Genomic DNA, 18,589 nt, shown 5'->3' on the forward strand with positions numbered 1-18,589 from the left:
AATTCTCCAGCAATCATGACTCTAAATGGTATGATTTAGGGCTGGGTGCAGTGACTCACACCTATAATCTCAGCACTTTGGGAGGCCAAGGCGGGAGGATCACTTGATACCAGGAGTTCAAGACCAGTCTGGCAACATGGAGAGACCACCATCTAATTTCAAAAGAGACCCGCCCCCTGCCCCGGCTAATTTTTTAAAAAATTAGCAATGTACCTGTAGTCCCAGCTACTTAGGAAGCTGAGATAGGAGAATCGCCTGAGTCCAGGAGCTTGAGGCTACAGCGAGCCATGATTGCAACACTGCATTTCAGCCTGGGTGACAGAGCAAGGCCCTGTCTCTCTAAAAAAGAAAAAAAAAAGGTATTATTTAGTTCACATGGCCATCAGTAGAACTACATTTCATATGATGAGAAGAAAATAATTATTTTACACTTGAGTCAGGGAGACTGACAAAGGATAGGTATGGAAAATGGCTTGCTATTTTCATGGCCACCCTGTCCTGCAATGCGGGGGGCGGGAAGGGGGACATTCCAATGACTTACTGCTGCATGACAAAGCACCAAAACATAGTGGCTTAAATAGAAATATATTGTCTCTCATGATTATCTGGGTTGACTGAGCTTAGTTGATGCTCTCCCCTGCAGTCTCATGGTTGCTCTCAGATGGCATCTGGGGCTGGCATCATCTGAATGCCTGCCTCGGATGGATGTTCATAATGGCTTCTTCACTCACATCTGGCTCTGGAATTGAGATAACTGGAACAGCTGCAGAATGGCTGGACATCTCTCTCCACATAGTCTCTCCACATGGTTAGTTCGGGCTTCCTCACCACAGGGACATCTCAAGATAGTGTTCTGATAAAGTGACTGGCTTCCTCCAGAGCTAGCATTGCAAGTGGTCCAGCTAGATGCTACAAGGTTCTGTTAAGTAAGTTCTAAAGGAACCTAGAGTCATTTCTGCCACATACTAGGGTCAAGAGCAAGTCATAATCTTGAATCAGCCCAGATTCAAGGGGAAAGAAATTACACAAGAATGGAATACCAGAAGGTGTGGCTCATCGGGGCCATCTTTGGAGACAGTGGGGGTGGGAGTGGGAGTGGGGAGGTTAATGAGCTAAAGGGCTTCCTAGGTAGCTGTCATTTTAAAAGTACATCGAATGCTCAACACACATGGAGAATGCAGTGAGTAATAAGGGGTAGAGAGGACGGGAAGAGCTAAACATGGACAGTTAAACAGTATAAGCTAAAGAAAAGCAACCGATTCTGACTGATACAGTGCTTATGAACTTTCAATGAAAACAATTTTAATGAACTGAGAAAAGGACACAAATATGGATGTGAATATAGCCAAAAACAATGTCTACTGCCTGTATGTGGCTCCTGATAATTCTGCAGGCCACTTAGCTGCCCCTGGCCACCCACTTCACTGATAGCCACCTGGGACTATTGAGGGTGTCTAGCTTAGGAGTGCCCAGCCTCTGGTATTGCCATTCAAACTCAACCCAGAGAAGAAGGCTCACCTGTTGCTTACTGTGCCCTTCCACATCCTTACAAAGAGTATCTCTCTCACACAGGAGTCCTGAGTTGGTTGCTGGCACAGACCACAACCAGAGGCTGAGTGGCCAGTGAAACTCCTCTGAGACTCAGGTTTTCTCTCTAATGGGAATTCCTGACTCGTCCTTCTTCAGTCCTCTCTTGGGACCAAAGAGGAAGGACACCCCTCAATATCCTTTGGCAATCACTGTGGACACTTCCGCAGCTATAGAGGTGTTGCTTTGGGATCATCTAAGACAGAGTCAAGCCTTTGGCAATGTTCAGGAAATGCTGGTATGTCTCTGAGATGAGCTTTCAGGAGGAGAGGCATGAATGGGGCCTTTCTGGGATAGCATACACTATTCTTTGTTCGTTCTTTCTTTCTTTCTTTTTTTTTTTTTTTTGAGATGGAGTTTCGCTCCACTTCAGGCTGGAGTGCAGTGGCACAATCTCGGCTCACTGCAACCTCCGCCTCCCAGGTTCAAGCAATTCTCCTGCCTCAGCCTCCTGAATAGCTGGGATTACAGGCGCCCACCACCACACCCAGCTAATTTTTGTGTATTTTTAGTAGAGACAGGGTTTTGCCATGTTGGCCAGGCTGGCTTCGAACTCCTGACCTCAGGTGATCCACCCGCCTTGGCCTTCCCAAGTGTTGGGATTACAGGCATGAGCCACCACGCCCAGCCCCACTATTCTACTTTCTATCAAGTACATTCCAAGATAGGCTGACCTTCATGGAAGAAGTGAAATAGAAAACTGAGGAAAAGAAAATAATTGGAAAAAAAAGTCCCACAAGTCAAGAAAGTACCCCAAGGAAGACCTACAGGACAACTTCCAAGGCAAATGGGAAAAGAGAACATTGGCAATCTAGGAGCTGCAGAAGGAGAGAGCCCTGGTCTTCATCCCTAAGCCCAGGATGAATGTGAGGCAAAAATAGTCTCTGTTCTTTTGGAGGAAGAAAAAGTGAGTGAGCAAGCAAGTGAGAGAGAGAGAAAGAGATAGAGAAAGAAAGAAAAAGAGAGGGAGGGAGGGAGGGAGGGAGGGAGGAAGGGAAGGAAGGGAAGGGAAGGGAAGGAAGGAAGGAAGGAAGGAAGGAAGGAAGGAAGGAAGGAAGGAGCAAGCTCCGAGCAGTGCCACAGACCTGCTTCCAGTGTCCCTGATATAAAGCTCTCTTTGCTCAGCCTCCCAAGAGAACAGATCAAGCTTCTCCCAAGGACTATGGCAGGAACCCACTTCCTTCTTCCACTCAAAAGACTTGTCACTTGCTGCCTGGGATCCCTGGGCATATGGGCTGCAAAATTCAACTAGCTGCGTGATCACCTCTGTCACCTCACTCCCTGGTGTCTTCCCACTTGTGTCCAGGAGCTCTGGGCCTGGGAAGGATTAACAACAAAGATTAAAGATGGCCCACAAGGCCTCAGAGGATCAGGAGCCAGCCCTGAAGTCCAGAAATTTTGACTAAGCCTCTGTCATTAGGGTCTCCCAGCTCATCCATAGGCTAATGCCAAACTTTCACAACAGCTAGTGGTTCTCATGACACCTCCTCCTGGTAGAAAGGAAAGAATAAGTCAAAAGGACCTGGGCCACAGATTCTGTCCTCTTGAGTCATTGATTTTGCCTCCCTAAACTATATCTTAAGATAGATTACTCTGTGAAAGCTGGATGACCATTGCCAGACAATTTAAAAAGTATATATATCAATATGAAATGGATTGATGATAATATTGCATATTATAGTTTATAGCACATGGATGGTATTGCTTTTATCCATTTTCTTTATTTTTTGAAAATTGAATTTGTGATTTTAAACATTAAAGATAATAGAAAAATTAATTTTTTGGCTCAATACTAGATTTATTATAGCTATTATTCCAATAATTATTCATTGAATTAAAGTTATTTCAAAACTATTTGACATAGGAATATTGATAGTTTTTTTTTCTACCAAGTGAACATCATCTTCAAGACATTCACACAATTTAGATAAAATTCCTTTTGCACAGCAGCCGTATCCAGAGGCTTGATCTTGGATTTAGATTTAAATTTATCAAAGAAAGGCAGTTTTTAAAATTTGCCTAATTCAAAGCTCAAAGACTAATGAAATCCTTTCTTCAAATACCTGAAGACATTTGTATTCAGGGCTCTAGAGATGAGCTTATGAACTCTATAAACTGGTAAGTAAATCTTCCAGAAACAAGTTTTACCTTTATAGCAGTACCCTTCTCTGCTGGTACCAATTATCCCTCCTAAAGGACTACTTCTATGTGTGAAGCCTCAGTGGGACCCATTGCCCCTCAGTGGGCCTTTTCTGGCTTTGAAAAAAAAAAGACCCCAGCATGGTCCTCAAGTCTTCTGATGTTTATATAAAGAGGGCAGGTCCTTGTAGAAGTGTTTATATAAATTAGGAAAGATTCCCCCACCTACCTTCAACTTATGACCTTCTTTGACTCCAGGGAACAAGGAAAAATCACTAGTTTGGGAAAGGTAGCTTTCAGTCTTGAAGCTGTAATTATACAGGGGTTAATGACTGGGAAGGAAGATTAAACTTTTACTCACTACTTGAAATTATTCTAGTGCATGATCTCACTTCTTTGGGTTCTAATCCTAAATTATTTGCCCTATTCTGGTAGTTGGACATAGTGGTGGAGACCAGCTGGCTCCTAGAAAGTACAAAGGGAACTCCACCCAGTTACCACCAAGCACAGTGCAGGTTGGAGACAGCCTTCTCCTGAGGTGGGGCTGAGGACCTGCTCTGCCACTGACCAATCCTGTGATTTCCAGGCCTCACCTTCCTAGACACTCCCTGCTGTCAGGGATCCTGCCAGACACTTGTCAGCCCCTGGTGCAGCCAGGTCACGGCCATATCTGAGGGATAAACAGCACTGCACCTGTGACTATACTTGGCCTCTACCCTTCTGGGCTTAAGAGGACTTTGGCAATCCCCAAAGGACTCAGACACAGCATGACCATGGGAAACCCCTGCCTAGAACTTCCTGCCTTGGCCCAGCCCATCACTGGTTTTTACATAATGGTGCTTGGCATTTCTAGGCCACTGTACACATATACACACACAAGCACAAATGCAATTATTGTGCAGGAACAGCTGCAAAGAGGCTGGTGCAGGGCTCCATGTCCTTCCCAGGCAGAAGAAAGTGGCTGAGGGGAGCATGGTCCTATCACAGCTGGGAGACTTGACTTTGTGCATCCCTTTATAGAAAGAAGCTCTCTGACTCTTACAGAAGTTGCTGCATGGGAATGCCAGAGATAAGGCACCTGCCTACCTAACACAGTAGCTTAGTCTTCTGAGAAGCCTCCTGTCTCCTTTGATACCTGTGACCCTCAGTCATGGCAGCTCCTCCATCATTTTATCCAATGTAAGGATGGATGACACTCACCTCCATAACCCAGTCTGCAGCCAGGAAAGTGTCAGTAGAGGTGACCCCACCTTTCCAGGCCCATCATATGTGGGTCAAGAAAGGATCATGTCCAAGACTACAGCATTAATGTTTAATAAGGCTTCCATTTCTATTGAAAAGTTGTCCTTCACCTGCAGTGTTTGCAACTGATTGCTAGCCTGAGGAACACTGGGCAAGACCAAGATGCATCATAGTGTGGTGGACAGAGCCATGAGCTGGGGCTGGGTCCCAGAGCTCTGCTCCTGCCGCTGGGGCTGAAACCACCCCTGCTGGTCACAGTTTCTTCTCACATGAGGAAGGGTTGGCCTACTATGTTCTATGCTCTTCCACCTCTGGTGTCCGTGTGTCTGTGAATCTAGGGAACTGCTTGTGCCCAGCACTGAGGAAACCGGGCACCTGGGGTGGGATCTATGCAATCCTAGACACACGCTGCCAGAAATCCAAGCACAGGCTAACTCTAGAGGGGAGGTTTTGGTGATTTCCACAGACATCAGCCGTCTCTTTACCCCCTCCATTGTTTCTTAGTTTCCTCTTCAATGGGTTTTCATTTTTAATAAATGGAAAGGAATTTGACTTTGAGATTGTCCTGAAAGCCCTTGTAATGACCAGTGATGTCTAGCGTGGATTATAAAACCACAACTGGCCCTCTAAACAGAGGAAATTCCATTTTGAGTTAAATACCAAAATAAGTTCTTTCAATATACCCTAAAGAGTTCACCACAGTCCTACAAGTAAGCCAGATGGATGAGAGGAGGGCAGCAGAAAGGAGAGCCTCCTGGATGGGGAGCTTGTGCACAGAGAAGCAGGTATTAGATGAAGAAAAGACAGAAAGACAATCTGTGTGGTTGGTTCACATTTGGGGCAGGAAACTGGGACCCACAGGGAGGGTGCTGGGCCCCTCCTGCCCTAGCCTACTTCTTTAAGAACCAACCTGTGATCCCTCCCGTAGGGCAGTGATAGAAATCTTCATCCTAGGAAGCTCATGCATCTGTCCCCAGTTCATGCCACTCTGTGCTTCTGAGAACATCAAGACAGAGGTGTCTGGAGTATCAAAAGCAAGAACCTTCCTTCTCCACACTGCATGGCTCACACAAGCCAGTGCTGTCCACCCACCAGGCCTGTGTGTACACCAGACTGAGACGTGGATTTCCAGGGCCTGATGCTCTATTGACTGCAAGAACCATCATGCTTGTATCTCAGCCTATGTTTTTGAAAATCAAACTACCCATTCCATTATCCATTTAGCAAGAATATCAATCAGACTTATTGGGTGAGGAGGGGAGAAGGGAGAAGGTTTGTGGGCAGTACTTTTTCTAGATGGAATACGTTCTCATTCAAGTCTAAAAAGGAAAAGGACTAGTACCTTGGTCATAGTCAGATGACTGCCTGAAAAGCCTCTGGCCTTTAGTAGCTAAAGGCTCTGAAACCAATAGTTTGCACAAACATTGACCCAATATTGGATCTAGGACACTGAACAAAAATCACCCAAGGAGGAACTCTCTGGGAACAGCAGGTAACCCCTCAGCTTTATGTCCTAGGGCTCCGTTCCCACCAGAAAAAAAATGTTTATAGAACCCCAGAGACCTAACTTGGGAACCTGTGCAGCACAGACCAAGGGTATGTCCTATCCTGGGGAGACACAGAACCCAGAGAAGACCCAGCCTTCCCACCCATGCCAGCCAGCCCTGGCCCTGGGGTGTACTTCCCTTCACCTGCAGGGAAGAAGCCCTGTGCAGGTGACCATCAAGCAACATGACATCATTTCCTGGCCAGCAAGCCTTCTCCAGCTGCAGCCACACCTTCCATACCTCTGGATTCACTAATCCACATCCCACCCCCATCAGCAGCTCTCAGTAATCAATCAGTCCCCTTCCCTGTAACCTTCCCACTATTCACTCCCAGGGCCTCCCCAAGCTGTGTGGATGTAAACAAGATTTCAGAAGCCCTTGGCAGAGATATGGTTACCAGGTGCTGAAGAAACAGAGACTCAGAGTAGGCCACCTGAGCCCACCCAGCCACACCTGGCATACCCAGCATTTGGCTAGTGCCAGTTAGGACCAGATACTTAGCCTCCAAGGAGAATAAGTTCATAGGAGACTTCCCAAGTGAGTTCAAAAGCCAAACCAGAATGATCACAGTGAGAGGTGTGAGCATTCTAGGGACCCCGGCTCACATGGTTATTTTAAAGAGCAGAGTGAGGCCATTCCACCAAGTGCATGTGGGGCAGGCAGCTGTCCCATCCTGGGGGCTGTGGGAAGGCAGGACCAGGCTCTTCACTTCAGGCAGAGAATGCACCACTGCTAATCACTGAGAGATTTCGGACCACAGGGCATTTCCAGTAAAGCATAGGGAGTTGAGGGAGAATGTTCAGAACTGAGAAGACTAGACTGTGCTCTGAGTAGACTGAGGCTAAGAGTGAGCAAAAAGGGTAAGAAGAAGTGAATGGCTAGGTGCAGTAGCAGATGCCTGTTGTCCTGGCTACTCCTGGAGGTTGAGGTGGGAGGATTGCTTGAGCCCAGGAGTTCAAGGCTGCAGTGTGCTATAACAGTACTTGGGAGGAGCCACTGCATTCAAACCTGGGCAACATAGTGAGGCTCCACATTGAAGAAGAAGGAAGAAGAAGAAGGAGGGAAGAGGAGGAGGAGGAGGAAGGAGAAGGAGAAGAGGAAGAAGAGATTGGAGGAGGAGGAAGGAGGAGGAGGAAGAGGGAATGGGGGGAAAAGGTTGCATTTTGGGGAACTTCTCACTTATGTCAAATCATAGGAAGCAGAAGAGACTAGAACCCCCTCTCTCTCCACCATGTGAGAATATAGTCAGAAGTCTGCTATCTGAAAGCCAGGACAAAGGTCCTCACCAAATCTGCCAGCACCTTCATCTTGGTCTTCCCAGCCTCCAGAACAGTCAGAAATAAACGTTTGTTGTTTAAGCCACCCAGTCTATGGTATTTCGTTATAGTAGTCTGGACAGACTAAGCTGGTGACACAGCAAACTGTGTGTGGAGATAGAAGGTAACTAAATGTATATCTGACAAGAATTGGAGATATCACAAGTATTTACTTATGACTGTCATTTTTGACAGTCAACGTAAACAATGTTAACAGCCCCTAGTTTTACGGGGCCTTCTGGAGGGCTCTCTCCTGACTCCCTAACACAATTAATTGAAGATTTTTAAATGATTCCCCAAATATATATCATTATCCACTAGAAAAATATCCACTTGCTTCAACATCCTCTTGCCCAAAACTTCTCAGTCAGAAAACTGTTCTTAATATCTCATTTAAACTCCTTCTTCAATCCATCTATTCCTTTTATTCCAACCTGAAGCAGAATTTAGTCATGAAATTCCACAGATTGCTCCCTATAACTCCACTCTCACATCTTTCTCTTTTATATAACCCAAAGATTTGAAAAGACAAGAGTAGACAATAAGAAAATGAATATATCTGGGAGAACATTACAGTACTTAAGAAAGAACACTGCTTCATGCCCACTCAGCATCTCTCACTCATGTGACCTCACAACTGGATTCTCTTACACTATTTTCTGAGTGTGTGTGTTCTAGTAATTGTAAGTTCCTGAAAGGCAGAGCCATGTCTTCTAATTTTCATAGCACTTTGGCTCAAGAAGTCAATAAAGACACGTAGCCATAAGTTGGCACACTTATTAAAACCATTCTTATTCTTTACTTTCAATAAAACCAGACTCCTAAGGACCCTAGCTCTGATTTTCATACAGACTGACAGATACTAACTCTGAAATTTGTAACAATTAATTTGGTATTTGAGGCCTGCCCTTCTTCATTCAGTGCCCTCTCCCTCACCCCAAGTGGTCTGCATTTGGGAGGTGTGATGGTCCTTGCCAAGGTCTCCCTGGACAGTCACCATGGAGTCTAGAGGGTTTACGTTCATCTTTTACTCTCTGTGTGATGGGGGAAGGTGGAAAGAAGATGATTTCCTCTTAAATGGTGGAAGGGCCTCTCAGATTTCATGTGGATTATAATATGATTTTGATAGTCGGGAAAAAAAAAACTCTTTACAGACTAAGAAGAAACAAGATGATCCTCAAACCCTGAAAAGTCCTTTCCAACCTTCTCTGTCAAACTTCTGTTCTTCCCTTGGATGCAAATGCATGACAGAGCTTGCAGTGAGCTGCAGAAAGTGTTGGGAAAAACCCAGAGATGAAGAGAATAGAGACTTCCAAGAGAGGGTGTAGTCAAACATCCACCCCTGCCTATCCCAGTGGGTCCCACAGGTCTCTACTGGAGTCATGAGGTGGTGTGTCCCCTACTCATTGCTAAGACCCATGAACTTGGAGGAGACAGTCCAGGGGCCATGATCTGGAAGGGGCTGAAGTGAAGCAGAATAACAAACCCAAATCCAGTTCTAGATCCTGCTACACAGGAGAGCCAAGGCAAGTCATGGAAACAGGTTATGATCCCAGGAGAGAGACAGAGAGCAGCTGAGTGAGCAAAATAGGGGGCAGCCTCAAATGATTTCTGAAGCATAAGTCTAAACCTAATGCCAAACAGGGCTATTTCATCTGCTCAGAGTCTTAGCATGAGAATTAGCTTCCTTTATTTACAAAGATTGGACAGAGACAGGGAAAGGGAGACAGAAAATATAACAACAGACACAGGAACTCAAAATCCCTAGTTTTCCTTAGCCAGTAAGTACCAAGGCAGACATTTCTATATACTTAATAATCTCTGAAAGGTCCCTATACATGATACAATAGCTGATATCCATATGGTCATCTTACGACATTAAGAAATGACTTTGAAAAAGTAAGTTTGAAACACGCTTGGGAAGATTTCCATTAAAATATTTAAAGTTAAAAAATGTTTTGGCATCACTTTTTGACCTTTTGGCTAAAGTCAAGTATAAAAAATGTTTTGGCATTTTCCCAAGGGAAAAGGAATCTCATGTTTTCTGAAAATTTATTTATGAGGACTGTCTCATAGGGAAATGAGATGACACATCCACAGTATTGCATGGTTTGTAAATATAACATTACCAAGAGCCTTGTCTTCACAGGTATGTGGGATAAGCTGAACTAGAGAAATCACCTCAAATCTCTCCAGTTTGCTAAGGGCTAGAGACAATTGAGCCCCTCAAAAATATATGATTTGGGGTCTGTACTAAAATCTATTAAGTGGGCCCCAATAATAGGGCTGAGGAACTTACGTGCATCCATGCAAACTTCCAGGTGTCTTTCAAAGAGGCCATCAGGTAATACAACCTGGTTGCAAGGTGGGGGAGGGATGAATTATATAAAGGGCCAGTTCTGGAGGCAGACATAAGCCCAGGCCAAGAAGAAAAGTACCGTTCGTTCAGGTGTTAGTCTAGGCAAGGGCGATCAAACAGGGCTGCAAAACTGAGTAGGAGATACATTGCAAAAAAAGCAGGCGGCCGAGATTGGAACTGGAAGAGGCAATGCTCAATGTTCAATGCTTACAGGGAGCCTCGCTGGTCAGAGCTACTTTTTTTGTTCGTTTTGTTTTTTTGTTTTTGTTGAGATAGGGTCTCACTCTTTCTCCCAGGCTGGAGTGCGGTGGTGCGAACACAGCCCACTGTAGCTGCTACCTCCCCAGCTCAAGCAATCCTCCTATCTCAGCTTCCCAAAGTCGCTGGGACCACAGGCTCAGGCCACCATGCCCAGCTAATTTTGGGATTTTTCATAGTGATGGGGTCTCACTTTGTTGCTCAGGATGATATCAAACTCCTGGGCTCAATCAATCCTCCTGCCTCGGCCTCAGAGCAACCTTTAAAGGGCTGTCTGTGTGTGTCTCCCTCCATAAGGAATGTAACACATACTCCCTCCTCCTTCGCCTATTGATTACTCACGTTATAGATCTTAGCTTAGATGTAATTGCAAAGACTTCCCTGAGCCTGAGAAATCTACACGTTCTTGGGAAGGAATTGGCAGACAATCAAGGCTCCTAAGCAGGGAAATTACACAATGAGGTTTGCATACTGGCTCCCTCACTCTGGCTACAATGCTGACACTAGACTTGAAGGGGTCAGAAGGGAGCCTGTTGTAAACAACACAGGATCTGGCCATCAACCTGACTCCCTCTCTTTCCTCTCATTCAATCACTAACCAAGCTCTGGCAATTCTACATTCTAAATATTTCTCAGAGGCAACCAGTTAGCTCTCTCTCCACTGTCACAACTCTAGTTCTGGCCCTCATCATTCTCTTTTCAGATTATTCTCACAACCTCCTAATCCATCTCCCACCTTGAATTTAGTCTTGCCCTCCAATCCGTCCTTCACCTGGCCTCAAGAGAGACCTCTGTAAACACACATCTATTTATGTGTTATTCACTTGAAACTCTAATTGCTGTCTCACTGTTCTTACCATACACCTAAAATGTTTGGCATGTCCTACAAACTTGGCAAGGTCTGGCTTCTGCCTAACCTACTGAAGTAGACACTGATGCATCGCCCAAATTTACTCTTTAGGAGGACATTCATTTCCCAGCTGTGCAAACTATTAACAACTCACAGCTGAGTCCCTTTCCAGGAATTGCCCTCATCCAAAGAAAAGTGCCTCACTCAAGATTATCTACTCTCCCTCCTTGGGCACAGCTTTCATCCAATGACTGCTTGATGTGGGAGTGCCAAGGTCTGGTTTCCTTGCCTCAATTTGGGACATATCCGATGGGCCCTCCTATCTCCAGAGCCCCTCAAGGGATCAGCTGAGGCCTGTGTTGCAACTGCATGGCAGTTTAACTTCTCTCTTTGCCCAGTCATGCATCCTTCACTCCCCACAGGTGTTCCAGACAGCACACCTGAAGAAACATCATGCATGTAAATTGGTCTCAGACTCTGTTTCCTGGAGAGTCTGACCTACACTACTCTCCCAGCAACATTACTCGGACATAGAAAGTTCATATGGAACTTTAACAGTTCCTCAAGTCCACTGAGCTCTCTATGCTGTATGGGTTTTTGCACAAGCTATTTCTTTTCCCTAGAGCATTTCCTACCTTTTTCCTATTCACCTTCAAGTCTCAGCTAAGATGTCACCTCCTTTAGGAAGTCCTCCTGATTCACCAAGCTCAGGTGCTCTGCCTTTATGTTGTCATGACATTTAGTACTACCTCATCAATGCTTAATTAGACAAATTATAATGCATTCTATTTATGTATCCGTGTGTTATCTCCCCTGCTAGACTACATCTTTTTTTTTTTTTTTTTTTTTTTTGAGACAGAGTCTCTCTCTATCGCCAGGCTGGAGTGCAGTGGTGCAATCTTGGCTCACTGCAATCTCCACCTCCTGGGTTCAAGCCATTCCCCTGCCTTGGCCTCCCAAGTAGCTAGGACTACAGGTGTGCACCACCACGCCCAGCTAATTTTTGTATTTTTAGTAGAGATGGGGTTTCACCATGTTGGCCAGAATGGTCTCAATCTCTTGACCTCATGATCCGCCCGCCTCGGCCTCCCAAAGTGCTGGGATTACAGGCGTGAGCCACCATGCCCAGCCTAGACTACATCTTCTAAGGGTGCAAGAAATATGTCTATTGTGTCCATCATTGTAACCCTAGCGCATAGCCCAGTACCTGGAACACACTAGGGATATAATATGTATTAGTTTGCTTGGGCTGCCATAACAAAATACCACAGACTAGAAGCTTAAACAACAGAATTTTACTTTCTCATGGTTCTGAAAGCCAGAAGTCCCAGATCACGGTGTGGGCAGGTTTCATTTCTTATGTGCTCTCTCTCCTTGGCTAGCAGATGATCACATTCTTGCTAGGTCCTCATATGGGCTTTTCTCTGTGCACTTACATCCCTGGTCCAAATTTCCTCTTTGTGTAAGGGCACCAGTCACATTAAAGTCCACCCTGATTGTCTCATTTTAACTAAAACACCTTTTTGAAGACCCTAACTCCAAATATAATTACATTTTGAAGTCATGGGGGTTAGGGCTCTACCATATGAATTTGGGGGCAACACACTTCAGCCCCTAATAGTTCTATGTTTCTTCTCTTTCCCCTTCCACAGTGCTGTCTGTCCCAGAGGCAGCAAGCCCACAGCTCTCACCAAGCACCAATGCCCAGATTAGCCTTCCCCTCAAATTTCCAAGATTCAGGATTCAACATGTTACAGGTATTATTCTGCCTGGAATGGGGTCAAAAAGGTGGCAGGAGGACTTGAAGAATTCACTAGTTACAAAGGGGAGAGACCTTTCAGGCTGAGGAAACTGCATGAGCAAAGATACCACATGTTAAATTTCATGGGGAGCTTGGAGACAATTAGATGTGGCTGTTGTGGAGGATGAATGTGGTAGATGCCAATTGTTGAAGGAAGAACGGTTGACCGAGGTTATACTGTAAAAAGTTTTCATTTTGGCATAAAATCAGCCAACACTTTATCTAAAGAGATGAAGATAGGGAATTAGAGGCTATTCCAATCACTCATGCAGGAAACAATGCAATTAACTTGGTAAAAGGTTGGAAGATTTGAAGATGACTTAAAGCAAATAACTATCAGGAAGGGGGAAGCAGGAGAGGTGTGACAAACAAAAGATAAAGGGAAAAATAGAGGCAAAGAGAAAAAAAACAGAAAAAGGAGGCATCCTGTTCATATCTAAATGATGAATTCTAATATCCCAGAAGGGATTCTGTTGAGTGGGGTTTTGCATCCTCAAAAAGGCAAAGTCTCCTCCAGACTTTGCTGGAGTTGACTAGCATCTCTCAGCAAAGTGAGGGAGTACTGGAAGCAGAGAAGGCTCTAGATATCAGAAGGTCAGTTAATGTGGAGGCACAGCAGCAAACGGAGCCAAGAGGGATGAAGGCAGCAAAAATTTCCAAAAGGAACTGGAGATCTGGATGTGATCAGCTTCAGGGGGCTAACTGGGATGAGAGAATTGATATATCCAGCTCTTTCTCATTTAGAGAAAACAGTCAGCTCAGGCCTGGCTTATAGATTAAGGACCAGTCACCTGGATCCAACCACACAGAGGAAATAGTGGTGGATATAAAGGAGCTTATTTCCCCTCTCAGGATACTGGGGTAGAAAAGCAGAAGGATCAGACACTTGCAGAGGAGAAAAGAGAAGTCACTGTGCTTGTCCACTGTCCTGGCTAGTAATAGCAATGGTCAAGGCCAGAGGTTAAGTGTAATGAAGATAGTGGAGCTAACTGATTTCATCCAACTGCAGGTTTAGGTGCAGCAGGCCATCTTTTTCACCCTTACCCACCCGGCACCCACTGAGGAGGGACTGTTCTAATAAAGATGGCTTCAGTAGGCCACTGCGAGTCAAGGCTGGGTCTGTCTCCAAAGTGAGTTTGGTTTTTCTTTATGAAACCTCTGGTCACGAGAATATGAGAGTTTCCACTCTGGTTCTGAACTATGGGTCATCAATCCTAATGGGTTATGGGTTCCAGCTGTGAGATTTGCTGTCCCTGTTTGGGATTACAAAAAGTAAATGAAGCTCTCCAATTAAGACCAGGTGTGGGCAGTCAGAGCTGAGAGGCCAGGAGTGTCCCTCTGAAGAAGGTGGTGACCGCAGAGAAAGTGATGCTGGGCCTGAATCACTGGTGGGCAGAGATGGTGCCTGCCAGTCCTGAGCCAACCTCTTTGGAGCCCACTCCAGAGAGATAAGAGCAACAGCAGCCCTGAAAGCACCTCAAGGACTTCTGCTGCAACCGAGGCTTCCCACTGCATTTCCCCCTCACAGACTCTCCAGTAATTCTTTAGACTCCGTAAGTATGGCATGTGTATTTCATTGAAAAAGTAATGTAAGCATGCTCTAGAAAACCCAGGAAAGAACTACCCACACCACCACCACCCAAAAGTTAATTATAATGATACAATCAGAGTTTTCCTCCACTGGACCTTACCCATCTTAGTTCACAGTCTCAGAGTTAGGACTTGAGGCATTTGTGGGAGTAAATCAACTAGAGCACCTTTAAGACTTTATTCAAAAATGCTAGGCATGAGTAATTTCAGAGAGAATATTCTCACTTGGAGAAGCAGCGTGAGCCAGACAGAATTTTTAATAAGGATTTAGGAGGCAGGGTCAGCTGAAGTTCAACTGGTTTAGGGAATAGTGCAAAGATGGTTCTCAGAAATATGGGGAATTGTTTCTAAGGATGATGAACTACTGTTTGGGACTTTTACCAAGAGGGTGAGGAGGAATAGTTAGGAGCTGTGGCCATATGGAAGAAGGGTGGGGAGAAATATTACCGGGGATAAGGAAGTTTAAGGACCACCAGTGGAAAATTCTCAGTCTATGTGTCTCTTTTAAAAAAATTTTGTGGATACATAGTAGGTGTTTATGGGGTACGTGAGATGTTTTGATAAAGGTATCTATTAGCGTCTCTTGTGAGGACCAAATGGAAACACAGGCCTTCTGACTCCTGGAGAGCATTCTTTTCACATTCCATAGATGCCCCAGCCTTTCTCAGTTTGGCAGGTGATTGAGAAAGAACCCCAAGGCGTCCTGGCCTTTCCCATGGAAAGGCAGGTTGAGATAAGAAGAGGGCTGGACTGCACAGACAAATTCAAAGATTTTACCACCTTGTCCTAGGGTTATAATTTATCTTCAATTGGACCAGGGCCTGCAGGAGTTTAGTCCTACATATTTCTGGCCTGCAGCTACATGAAGGGAATTCTGCCTCCAGTGATTGAGAAAACTCAAGGATTTCCTTACAAAGGCGTTTCACTTTTTGATGGCTTGACTCTGGAAGCATCACTGTATCAATGATTGTTGTTGTTCCTCTTAATCAAATTATTCTCAGCTCCATCCTGAGATGTTTCAGCTGACAGCCTGGATGGCCAGGCCTGTAGCCCATTGTACCTTTCTGCCCAAGGGGCGACGTAGCCCTGTGCACTGGCTGTTCAGAGATAGTGGTAGATCCATGTTTATTTTTCCTGGCTGTGCCTTTAAGAGCTGCAGGAATGTGAAGGGAGTCTGGATGAGGGGTGGGGTCTCCCAATAGGACTTCTGGAAAAGGATCCTGGGAATTTTTGCCAGAAACTAAACTGAGATTCCAACTTTAAAAAGTTGGGGGTGGTTTGTGTTGGGGAAGGCCTGTGATTGGACTGCAGAATCCACTAGGGAGGAGGAAAGCAAAAGTAAAAAGGAAATAGCTGGGGGAAGGGAACGGGGGGAAGCCATCTTCACCCCCCACCCCAATGCACACACAATTAAGCCAGGAAGCAGCTTGCAACCACTAGCCTGGGGAGGGTCCGCATGTGTCAAGGGTGAGGGCAACAGATGCTGGACCCAGGGAGCTCTCTGGCACAAGTCAGTCTACAAGGCCTCAGGGACCAACTTGCCAACAGCTGGACTTGATCACTAGTTGGCAAACTGAGCTCACGTATCGGGTGGAATAACAAGCGGACTTTGCTCTCTGCTGTGCGAAACGCTGTTTTTAGAGGATTTGCCACAGCAGCGGATAGAAAGCAGGAGAGCACCACCGGAGCCCTTGAGACATCCTCGAGAAGAGCCACAGCATAAGAGACTGCCCTGCCTGGCGTTTTGCAGGATGACGGTGGCCCTTCGAGGAGCTTCTGCATTGCTGGTTCTGTTCCTTGCAGCTTTTCTGCCCCCGCCGCAGCGTGCCCAGGACCCAGCCATGGTGCATTACATCTACCAGCGCTTTCGAGTCTTGGAGGTAGGTGGCATCTGTACACCTTGGATAAGTAACAGGCTTCCCAGAAGTACCTTATCTTACCCATCCATGCTTCTCTATCTACTGGGTTGTATTTTTCCCAGATAGCAAATGACACATTGCCAAAGTTACGCTTTAAAATGCTCATAGTCTGGCAGTTTAGAGCCGAACTCCAGAGTCCAGTGTGCTACTTCCAGACCTTAAGCACAGTTGCACTTTGCGCTCTGATTTGGCAGTTTGTCTCATCTGTAAAATGGGGATAATAGTAGAATTTATGTTGTAAGGCTATTCTGAAGATTTAATCCATAGCTAAAATACTGCCTGGCATAATGGTATGTATCTAAAATGTTATTATTCACCATAGTTCGTTTTTTAAAATATGAAACTTAAAAATGTTGGTTACTTTTTCTTCATGTGTTAGTGTTTCAGGCTGATAATGGATTTCAGCTTTTCTTTTTGTCTTTTATGATAAACCATTAGGTCACTGTAAAAAGTCATGATATCAATGTACTGAGAAGTCTTAGTTTCTTTTGCCGAACTGGATTTAGACTTAGAAATGAGCAGATTTCAGCCAAGTTAAACAGAAAGAATGCATTTGGGCTGCCACCTCATTAAAATGTGCAAAACCCAACATTTTGGCAGCCTGGACAGGCTCCCAGGGACAAATGTAACCCTCCACCCTAGCCCTTGCCACACCCTGGCATTGATTATTCATACTTAATGGCTTGCTTTTGTACAAGCTAAATTGATAAATTATTTATCTTCTTTCAAAGACCCTCTTATTGCTAATAATTATTTTCTACATTTTCCTGAAAAATCTTCATGTCCAAATTATATGTTCTTCTAGTTATAGTCAGGGTAAAGTAATTCCACATAGCAGGCCGAATGCATTTCCTAAGGGCATCCAGCCAACAGGCTGGGGCCTGGAGGCAGTGGATGAAGTGTTCCCAGACCAGTGGCCTCTTGCGCTTCTTCACTTGCTCCCTCCTAAGCCTCACCTCCTTAGAAGTGCCAGAATGATGCTCAGTCAGGATCCCTCTGCATTTAGCACCGACTTGCCTTGGGAGTAAAGCCAGCCAAATCCCTGCAAATTGTCTTTCACTACCTTAAGAACTTGTCAAGGGTATGAAGTACAGACTGATCCTTTTATAGCTATGAATGTGGATTTGAAAGAGACAAGGATATGATCTGTATAGATCTTCCCACCCCAGTCCTGACCTGAGGTGAAGCCAAGTCGCAGGTGGCAGTCACTGTTGGCCAGCGCAGACACTTAACAATACAGTGATAGCATTCCCAGCCTGAGAAGCCAGTGTCGGAGGGGTAGGAAAAAAGAGGGTAGGGATTTAGGGAATTATTTTGGGTCTCTCTTTCTGTCTTTCTCCCTTCAAAATAAACAGCCTTACATATTGTTGTTTGGAGCATACATGTTTACATTTGTGGATAGCATTTTGATAAACCATGCCAAATGAGCTCTAAGTAGACATTCTGTTTGACCAAGCAATCCCATTTCCATTCATTTATTCTTTTGTTCAGCAAATATTTATTGAATAGTATTATGTGCTTGGCCCTGTGCCAAGTGCTAGGGACAGATATTCTGGAAATCTACCTTAAAATAATCTGATGAAGATGTAAATACAAAGGTTTTTTTTTCCCTTAATAATCTGATGAAGATGTAAATAAAAAGTTTTTTTCTCAGCGTTGTTTGAATGACAAAAAATTAACAACTATGTAAATGTACCTCAAAAAGAGTCTAACAGAATAAATAATGGGATATCAATTCAATGGAATGCTCTCATTAAAGTTATGGTATAGGTATACATTAATTAGTATCAAAGTATGTTCACAATATATCTGCAAGTGAAAAAGATGATACAAAACATATAGGAAAATCGCATTTTAAAAATATATATTTACATATGTATGACTAAATGCTTGGGAAAACTTTTAAAAACTGATATACTCAAGTATCAATACTACCTTTGAATTTAGGAATTATGGGAGATTTCAATTTTTCCCCTATTTG

At 44.7% G+C, this 18,589-nt stretch overlaps 2 protein-coding genes across 3 annotated transcripts in view; one reads left to right on the forward strand and one right to left on the reverse strand.

Moving 5' to 3' along the window:
- Positions 1 to 18,589, reverse strand: part of LOC103786176 (proline-rich protein HaeIII subfamily 1) — an 82,232-nt gene that overhangs the window by 34,793 nt on the left and 28,850 nt on the right. The window contains exon 4 of the mRNA XM_063607981.1: positions 214 to 339. The gene's annotated coding sequence lies outside the window, so the exon portion shown is untranslated. The remainder of the gene's footprint in view (positions 1 to 213; positions 340 to 18,589) is intronic.
- The window catches only part of OLFML1 (olfactomedin like 1), a 32,878-nt gene continuing 23,361 nt past the window's right edge, over positions 9,073 to 18,589 (forward strand). Inside the window, exons 1-2 of one of the 2 annotated variants that reach the window (XM_055095186.2) lie at positions 9,073 to 14,652; positions 16,331 to 16,569. In XM_055095186.2, the coding sequence (XP_054951161.1) occupies positions 16,441 to 16,569 (129 nt within the window). In that variant the 5' untranslated portion in view covers positions 9,073 to 14,652; positions 16,331 to 16,440. Of the gene's footprint in view, positions 14,653 to 15,600; positions 16,570 to 18,589 lie in introns of those variants that run through there. The other variant, XM_034932072.3, reaches the window with a different exon arrangement.

This window comes from Pan paniscus, chromosome 9 (assembly GCF_029289425.2).
Source record: "Pan paniscus chromosome 9, NHGRI_mPanPan1-v2.0_pri, whole genome shotgun sequence".
Classification (NCBI taxonomy): Eukaryota; Metazoa; Chordata; class Mammalia; order Primates; family Hominidae; genus Pan; species Pan paniscus.